We start from the raw sequence: 10,000 nt of genomic DNA, 5'->3' as shown, positions 1-10,000 counted from the left end.
GTGTGTGTGTGTGTGTGTATAATAATAACAATAATAATAATTATTACTATTATTATTGTTGATAATAATAATAACTCTGTGCCAGATATAAATTCCTCGTTGGTACAAATGCGTCCATTAATAAGAATCAATTATTATAATTATTATTAGTAGTAATAAAGGCACTTGTTATTACCCAGAGGTTCACTTTACTAATGACGGCAAATTATTATAATTGTTATAACCGTCCAGAGCTGCGTTATAGTTTTTGACTTTATGGTCGAGTTATAGCAGAGTTATAGTAGTTATAGCAGAGTTATAGCCGAGTTATAGCAGTTATAGCAGTTATAACCGAGTTATAGCAGTTATAACAGAGTTATGACAGTTATAACCGAGTTACAGCGGTTATAGCAGAGTTATAGCAGAGTTATAGCAGTTATACAGAACCTACAAGGGGTAATAACCTGCTTGACTTAGTTATGGCAAACAATGAATCCCTTGTTAATAATTTAGAAGTTTCAGAGGAACTGGGTGCTAGCGACCACAAATCAATTACATTTAGCATTGAATGGAAGTACGATAGTAGCGATAACTCAGTAACAGTCCCAGATTTTCGCTTAGCAGATTACGATGGGCTTAGAGAACACTTATCATCTGTTGACTGGGGTAACGAAGAGAGCTATCAATATGACAGTTTTCTGAACACTATACATGCTGCTCGAAGAACATTTATCCCATATAAAGAAATTAGATCAAATAGAAATGACCCAAAATGGATGAATAATAGGCTCAAATATCTACTAGGGCATAAGAAAGGAATTTATAGGCGTATCAAAAGAGGCGAGGGTCATCTTATGAATCAGTATATTGACATTAAGAGGGACATTAAAAAGGGGATAAGAAAAGCTAAAAGGGACTATGAAATTAAAGTTGCTAGGGATTCTAAAACTAACCCAAAAAGTTTTTTCCAGGTCTATAGAACAAAAGTTAGAGATAAGATAGGTCCCCTTAAAAATAACTATGGGCATCTTACTTACAAAGAGAATGAAATGTGCTCGTTTTTAAATAATTATTTTCTCTCGGTTTTTACACAGGAAGACACTAATAATATTCCAGTAATTAATTTTTACAGTGGGCTAGAAGAAGATAAATTATGTAACATCACAGTCACTAGTGAGATGGTTGTGAAGCAGATAGACTGAAGCAAAATAAGTCGCCGGGTCCTGATGAGGTTTTTTCAAGGGTTCTTAAGGAATGCAAAATGGAAGTCTGTGAACCATTAACTAATATTTTTAATTTATCTCTTCAAACAGGTGTAGTGTCTGATATGTGGAAGATGGCTAATGTAATTCCTATTTTTAAAACAGGGGACAAGTCGTTACCGTCAAATTACCGCCCAATAAGCCTGACCTCAATTGTAGGCAAATTACTAGAGTCAATTATAGCTGAGATTATAAGAAGCCATCTCAATAAGCATAGCTTGATTAATGATACTCAGCATGGATTCACAAGAGGCCGGTCTTGTCTAACTAATTTATTAACTTTCTTCAGTAAAGCTTTTGAGGCTGTTGACCACAATAAAGAATTTGATATTATTTACTTAGATTTTAGTAAGGCATTTGATAGAGTTCCGCACCATAGACTGTTAAAGAAAGTGGCAGCTCATGGCATTGGGGGAAAAGTGCTCTCGTGGATTGAGTCATGGCTCACTGACAGGAAGCAGAGAGTGTCCATAAATGGGGTTAAATCCGAGTGGGGATCTGTAACAAGTGGCGTTCCACAGGGATCAGTCTTGGGCCCGTTGTTGTTTATAATATATATCAATGATCTTGATGAGGGAATTACTAGTGATATGAGCAAATTCGCCGATGACACAAAGATAGGTAGGACAATTGATTCAAACGTAGATGTTATGGAACTTCAGGAGGATTTAAACAAACTCTATTCTTGGTCAGAAAAGTGGCAGATGCAGTTCAATGTAGATAAATGCAAGGTTCTGAAGCTTGGGAGTGCCCATAACCCTAGTACTTATAAGTTAAATGATGTAGAACTTAGCCATACAGATTGCGAAAAGGACTTGGGGGTTATGGTGAGCAGCAACCTTAAACCAAGACAGCAATGCCTAAGCGTACGTAATAAGGCAAATAGATTACTGGGATTTATATCAAGAAGTGTAAGCAACAGAAGTCCAGAGGTCATACTGCAGCTTTATACATCATTAGTAAGGCCTCACCTAGATTATGCAGCTCAATTCTGGTCTCCATATTACAGAATGGACATAAATTCGTTAGAAAACATTCAGCGTAGGATGACTAAATTAATACATAGCATTAGAAATCTTCCTTATGAAGAAAGATTGAAGACTCTTAAGTTACATTCACTTGTTAGACGAAGAATGAGGGGAGACCTGATCGAAGTGTATAAGTGGAAGATAGGTATTAATAAAGGGGATATTAATAAGGTCTTGAGGATGTCTCTCCAAGAGAGAACCCGCAGTAATGGATTTAAATTAGATAAGTTTAGATTTAGAAAGGACATAGGAAAGTATTGGTTTGGAAATAGGGTAGTTGATGAGTGGAACAGTCTACCTAGTTGGGTTACTGAGGCTAGGACTTTGGGTAGTTTCAAATTTAGGTTGGATAAGTACATGAGTGGGAGGGGTTGGATTTTAATGGAACTTTCACATCAGAGCTTATTTCTTGGGTGGCATTGAAAATTGGGTTGGGCAAATGTTTTGTTAGTGGGATGAATTGTAAAGGACCTGCCTAGTATGGGCCAACAGGCCTGCTGCAGTGTTCCTCCTTTCTTATGTTCTTATGCTCTTATGTTCTTATAGCAGAGTTATAGTAGTTATAGCCGAGTTATAGCAGAGTTATAGCAGTTATAGCAAAGTTATAGCAGAGTTATAGCAGTTACAGCAGAGTTAAAGCAGTTATAACAGAGTTGTAGCTGAGTTATAGCAGAGTTATAACTGAGTTATAATAAAGTTATAACAGATCTATAACAAGGCTATAGCTATTATTATTATTATTATTATTATTATTATTATTATTATTATTATTATTATTATTATTATTATTATTATTATCATAATTATTACTATAATTATCATCATAATGAGAATAACTATAACAAGAAGAGAGTGAACCAGGTAATACCAGATCATAAGAGCATCCTCACAGCCTCACTTAACAACATCTCAGATATTTCTCTCACAATATTCCTCTCACATCTTCCATTAAAAGGTTTAAAGCAACCTTCAAATACTTTCTTTGAGTATTCAAATTTATGCAAATTTCACCTTGAGAGCTGATGGTGGCTCTCTGGTGCTTAACATATTGATTAAACACAAGTTTTCTGCCCTCCCAGGGTATATTAAGACAGGAATTAAGAATGATTTATTATTATTGTTGTTGATGTTATTATTATTATTATTATCGTACTTTAATTAGAACATAATTCAGATAATAAAGAAGACTCTCAGCACTTTATTAGGTTTATTGAAAATCCCAAACTGCTATTGTAAAATAAAGTTTAAAAATATCTCAGAATATTTCAGAATACGTCGTATTAAGCCCTAAAAGAACGTGATTCGTTTGGCGTTTGTGTTGTGGTATATAGGGCCACTGATGGCTTACACCGTATTGAGTTCTATAGAAAATGACCTTCAGGTGTTATTGTTGTGGTATATAGGGTTGCTGACGGCTTATACCGTATGTAACTCTAAAGGAAGTGATCTTTTGGTATTACTGTTGCGGTATATAAGGCCGCTGAAGGCTTACACCGTATCGAGCCTTAAAGAAAGTGATCTTTAGGTGTTATTGTGGTATAAAGGGCCCCTGACTGCTTACACCGCATAGAGCCCTAAAAAATAATTAACCTAGTCTTATTTTTGTTGTGGTATATAGGGCCTGTGACAGCCTGCACCGTATCAACCCCAAGGAAACATATCCTACTCTTCTCGTTGTGATTCACAGGGCACGTCAACACTTACACCGCATCCAGCCCTTGAATTAGCCACCTCCAGATTGACACTAACATAAATCCTGGTAGATCAGAGGTGAGAGATTGACCATCAGTTCGCCATCAGAGCAAGTGGTCCGGCCGTCCACCATGCTGAGTAACGAACTGTTCAGCATGATCCAGGCTATGTCGCACCCACACAGCAGAGGATTGTCTGTGGCAGGAAGAAAAAAATCAACTAAGTTGACACGATTGGTGAAACCAAGAGCGGCTAAACGTTGCCTTTAATAAGTATCTTTATTGTGTATACGTGTTTAATTCCCAGCAGATATCTGGGGAACACTGGTGTATATGGGAGTACATGGGTGTACGTGTTAGTATATGGGTGTAGATGAGAGTACATGGGTGTATATATGGGTGTACACGGGAATACATGGGATATATAAGGGAGTAAATGGTGTACATGTGAGTATATGGGTGTCCATGTGAGTATATGGGTGTCCATGTGGGTGTACATGGGAGTACATGGGTGTATATATAGGTGTACATGGGTGTATATATGGATGTACATGGGAATACATGGGAGTATATAAGGGAGCACATGGGTGTATATGGGAGAACATGGGTGTACACGGAGTACATGGGTGTATATGGGAGTACATGTGTACACATGGGAGGACATGGATGTACATGGGTATACATGGGAGTACATGGGTGTACATGGGTGTACATAGGAGTAAATGGAAATATAAGAGTACATCTGAGCGAAAGAACTATATGACATTACATGAGAGTACATGGGTGTCCATGGGAGTACATGGGAGTGCACCAGATTACACGAGACAGGTGGAGAGCAGGTGATGGCAGTCTCACTCTCCATATCAAGACGACCACCTGAAAAAAAAAATAGCTATCTTTTCCTCCAACCTCATTTACATAACAGACAAAGTTTTGAGCACTGCCAGAACTACCACTACTACTACTACTACTACTACTACTACTACTACCACTATCACCACTACCACCGCTCCTACCACCCCTTGAAGCTCCTGCAAAGTGTCTGGTGTTTATGCAACTAATTCTTAAAACGACAGCATTATTTTTAAAAGTTAAAGTTTTACAGGTCGTCTAGTCTAGAGGGATGTGTCGTGTAGCTGTGTGGTGTAGCTGCTGTAGACGAACCTCGGTTCATGGTGCTGTAGACGAACCTCGGTTCATGGTGCTGTAGACGAACCTCGGTTCATGGTGCTGTAGAGGAACCTCGGTTCATGGCGCTGTAGAGGAACTTCGGTTCATGGTGCTGTAGACGAACCTCGGTTCATGGTGCTGTAGACGAACCTCGGTTCATTGTGCTGTAGACGAACCTCGGTTCATGGTGCTGTAGAGGAACCTCGGTTCATGGTGCTGTAGAGGAACCTCGGTTCATGGTGCTGTAGAGGAACCTCGGTTCATGGTGCTGTAGAGGAACCTCGGTTCATGGTGCTGTAGAGGAACCTCGGTTCATGGTGCTGTAGACGAACCTCGGTTCATGGTGCTGTAGAGGAACCTCGGTTCATGGTGCTGTAGACGAACCTCGGTTCATGGTGCTGTAGAGGAACCTCGGTTCATGGTGCTGTAGACGAACCTCGGTTCATGGTGCTGTAGACGAACCTCGGTTCATGGTGCTGTAGAGGAACCTCGGTTCATGGTGCTGTAGACGAACCTCGGTTCATGGTGCTGTAGACGAACCTCGGTTCATGGTGCTGTAGACGAACCTCGGTTCATGGTGCTGTAGACGAACCTCGGTTCATGGTGCTGTAGACGAACCTCGGTTCATGGTGCTGTAGAGGAACCTCGGTTCATGGTGCTGTAGACGAACCTCGGTTCATGGTGCTGTAGAGGAACCTCGGTTCATGGTGCTGTAGAGGAACCTCGGTTCATGGTGCTGTAGAGGAACCTCGGTTCATGGTGCTGTAGACGAACCTCGGTTCATGGTGCTGTAGACGAACCTCGGTTCATGGTGCTGTAGACGAACCTCGGTTCATGGTGCTGTAGACGAACCTCGGTTCATGGTGCTGTAGAGGAACCTCGGTTCATGGTGCTGTAGAGGAACCTCGGTTCATGGTGCTGTAGACGAACCTCGGTTCATGGTGCTGTAGACGAACCTCGGTTCATGGTGCTGTAGAGGAACCTCGGTTCATGGTGCTGTAGAGGAACCTCGGTTCATGGTGCTGTAGACGAACCTCGGTTCATGGTGCTGTAGAGGAACCTCGGTTCATGGTGCTGTAGAGGAACCTCGGTTCATGGTGCTGTAGAGGAACCTCGGTTCATGGTGCTGTAGACGAACCTCGGTTCATTGTGCTGTAGACGAACCTCGGTTCATGGTGCTGTAGACGAACCTCGGTTCATGGTGCTGTAGACGAACCTCGGTTCATGGTGCTGTAGACGAACCTCGGTTCATGGTGCTGTAGACGAACCTCGGTTCATGGTGCTGTAGACGAACCTCGGTTCATGGTGCTGTAGACGAACCTCGGTTCATGGTGCTGTAGAGGAACCTCGGTTCATGGTGCTGTAGAGGAACCTCGGTTCATGGTGCTGTAGACGAACCTCGGTTCATGGTGCTGTAGACGAACCTCGGTTCATGGTGCTGTAGACGAACCTCGGTTCATGGTGCTGTAGACGAACCTCGGTTCATGGTGCTGTAGACGAACCTCGGTTCCTGGTTTGTACTCTCGACCACCCATAAATCCTGCTTATCCTTATATATCCCTATTGTACTTACTCTTGAAGCTGTGTATGTGTATTGGAAGCATTACCCAGTGGACACTATCAGTGGGAAGAGTCAAGGGACGAGTTGCCTTTACTTTTAACAGAATGAGGGTGACTGAAGATAGCCTGAAATATTATAACATCGTAAGTGGAACATTCTTCAACCGACCTCGAAACTTGAGATGGAAACTTAACAACGTTTCGGTCCCTCCTGGAACCATTTCAAGTCGAGTACACAAGGTGATAAGACAAGTGCAACAGTTAGGTATCTTAATTCTGAAACGTTTCGCCCGCACAGTAGGCTTCTTCAGTCCATCCGCCTTGACGACGTAGTTTTGAGGTGGTCAGTCCCACCACGGTGTACTTGGTTTCGCCTACTGTGTTGGCGAAACGTCTCGCAGGTAAAAGAAAAAAACAGTCGATGCACCTGTGCTACTGACCCTGGAGCTGTAGCTTAACACCAGCTTCCACCAGCGGCCTCCACACCTCCTCATGCAGCAACATCAACTCGTTTCGGTCTACAAGCAGTTCACTGCCCTTGGTGATACCTGTCAGGGAGACACTGTCTTAAGCCCTTCCATTACCGGGGACAATGTCACCAAAACAGCGGCTCACCAAAAACATTGAAAATAGATTCCAAACCTATTTTTTTAATCTGATACGTGATCATAATAATAATAATAATAATAATAATAATAATAATAATAACAACAACAATAATAATAATAATAATAATAATAATAATAATAATAATAATAATAATAATAATAATAATAATAATAATAATAATAACAACAACAACAATAATAATAATAATAATAATAATAATAATAATAATAATAATAATAATAATAATAATAATAATAATAATAACAACATTAATAATAATAATAATAATAATAATAATAATAATAATAATAATAATAATAATAATAATAATAATAATAATAATAACAATAATAATAATAATAATAATAATAATAATAATAATAACAATAATAATAATAATAATAATAATAATAATAAATATTTTATGCCTTCAGTTTAAGACTTTTGACCAGAAAATGCCGTCAGTTTAAGAATTTTGACCAGAAAATGCCGTCAGTTTAAGAATTTTGACCAGAAAATGCCTTCAATTTAAGAATTTTGACCAGAAAATGCCGTCATTTTAAGAATTTTCATGCCGTCAGTTTAAGAATTTTGACCAGAAAATGCCGTCAGTTTAAGAATTTTGACCAGAAAATGCCGTCAGTTTAAGAATTTTGACCAGAAAATGCCTTCAATTTAAGAATTTTGACCAGAAAATGCCGTCAGTTTAAGAATTTTGACCAGAAAATGCCGTCAGTTTAAGAATTTTGACCAGAAAATGCCTTCAATTTAAGAATTTTGACCAGAAAATGCCGTCAGTTTAAGAATTTTGGCCAGAAAATGCCTTCAATTTAAGAATTTTGACCAGAAAATGCCGTCAGTTTAAGAATTTTGACCATGCCTTCAATTTAAGAATTTTGACCAGAAAATGCCGTCAGTTTAAGAATTTTGACCAGAAAATGCCTTCAATTTAAGAATTTTGACCAGAAAATGCCGTCAGTTTAAGAATTTTGACCAGAAAATGCCTTCAATTTAAGAATTTTGACCAGAAAATGCCGTCAGTTTAAGAATTTTGACCAGAAAATGCCGTCAGTTTAAGAATTTTGACCAGAAAATGCCGTCAGTTTAAGAATTTTGACCAGAAAATGCCGTCAGTTTAAGAATTTTGACCAGAAAATGCCGTCAGTTTAAGAATTTTGACCAGAAAATGCCTTCAATGTAAGTATTTTGATAAATGTTTCTCACCAATAAATGCGTCTACAGCGACTTTGGTGATGACATTGTCGGAGAGGCGGACGTAGGTGAGGTCGAAACCAGCTGTGAAGTGGATGGCATCAGCTGGGACCTCTCTCAGCTGGTTGCTGTTCATGCTGACGACCCGCAGTTGGCGGTGACCCGTGAAGGTTCCTGTGGACCCGAGGTGTAGAGGTATACTGTGTGTGTTGTTATATGTGTAGTGTGTAGCATCACACACAGGAGCTGTGAATCGAACCCTGCAAGCACAATTAGGTGGGTACACACACACACACACACACACACACACACACACACACACACACACACACACACACACACACACACAACTGCACTAACCACGAAATATATTTAAAGCAATCTAGAAAAATATGGTACATCGTTGATTGCAACATCAAGAGTCAGCCTGAGGGACTGATCACCTCAATCTACTTCTCCCTGTTTTCTACAGTCTCTAGTATTAACTAATAGTTGGCGAAACGTCTCAGTAGAGACTTAAGTGTTGCACAACTGTCTTATTCATCTGTTATTAATATGCAAGACGATAAGTTACCTGGAATGATCTCATACATGTTGACATTGTCCAGTAAGACTGTCTCTATGTCTGGTGTAGCCTTAAAGCCTGTGCCGGGGATCAACCCCAGGGGGTTATTAGACAGGTCCAGGCGCTGCAGCGTGTCTGATATTAGAGCTGGGAACGATGATATCTTGTTGGAGTTGAGATTCAGCTCCAGGAGGCCTGTGAAGGCTGACAGCTCTCCCCAGGGGAAGACCACAAGTCTGTTGCCCTCAAAGTTCATCACGGTGGCGGTGTTGTAGCTGGAGGAGAGAGCTCCTGTCTCCACCTCCTGTAGAGCTCCTCCAGTAATATAGAACTCTTTGAAGGTGGTGTTGCCCAGCACTCCACGTCTCAGAGTCGTCAGGTTTTGGTTTCCGACGATGGTTAAGTTGCGGAAGTTGCGGAAGGGGAATGGATAGCTGAGGATGGTGGCCAGTTCCTCCTCACTCTCAACTTCAGAACAGTCAAGATCAGGACTGAAGTCACTCTCAGAGTTAACAGTACACTCGCAGGGGAAGGTAACAGCATCATCCGGACATGGAAGATTGCGAACCTCCTCCATAATCTCCCTTACATGTCCCACTACATGTCTTCCAAGTATGTCAAGAAAGAATTTTCTTACAGAGTCGACGAAGTGTCCACTAGCAGGATCTTGGCCATTGTCCGCTGTGCAGGTTGAAGAAACTAGCAGGAGGGCCAGGAAGGTGCCTGATATCAACATGGTTATGCTAGTGTATGAGTGTGTGTCTCTACAGGCGCTTACAGGCCAACCTATGGCCCTGGAGAATGGTGATTGTGGGGGAGGTATGTACCTTCTATTATCACCACCACTAACAACCACAATCACAACAACAACCTACACGCACGTATTCTCAGTTATTATCATATAAACTTTCTCAGGCTGATTAG

At 40.5% G+C, this 10,000-nt stretch overlaps 1 protein-coding gene across 3 annotated transcripts; it reads right to left on the bottom strand.

Annotated features, from left to right (window-relative positions):
- Positions 1 to 3,366: 3,366 nt before the first annotated feature.
- LOC138854869 (oplophorus-luciferin 2-monooxygenase non-catalytic subunit-like) lies at positions 3,367 to 9,948 on the bottom strand. Of its 3 annotated transcripts, none has more exons than XM_070100260.1 (4): positions 9,086 to 9,947; positions 8,524 to 8,685; positions 7,131 to 7,238; positions 3,367 to 4,156 (listed from the first exon to the last, which is right to left on the bottom strand). In XM_070100260.1, the coding sequence occupies exons 1-4, from the start codon at positions 9,810 to 9,812 to the stop codon at positions 4,014 to 4,016; spliced, it is 1,140 nt and encodes a 379-aa protein (XP_069956361.1). In that variant the 5' UTR covers positions 9,813 to 9,947; the 3' UTR covers positions 3,367 to 4,013. The 3 variants fall into 3 exon arrangements, with proteins under 3 accessions (XP_069956361.1, XP_069956362.1, XP_069956363.1); XM_070100262.1 differs by having other exon boundaries at positions 4,036 to 4,156; positions 7,118 to 7,238; positions 9,086 to 9,948; XM_070100261.1 differs by lacking the exon at positions 7,131 to 7,238 and having other exon boundaries at positions 9,086 to 9,948.
- Positions 9,949 to 10,000: the final 52 nt, after the last annotated feature.

The sequence above is a fragment of the Cherax quadricarinatus genome, chromosome 72 (assembly GCF_038502225.1).
Source record: "Cherax quadricarinatus isolate ZL_2023a chromosome 72, ASM3850222v1, whole genome shotgun sequence".
Lineage (NCBI taxonomy): Eukaryota > Metazoa > Arthropoda > Malacostraca > Decapoda > Parastacidae > Cherax > Cherax quadricarinatus.
Note: the sequence above shows the minus strand (reverse complement) of the source record. Positions and strands in the feature narration are given on the sequence as shown.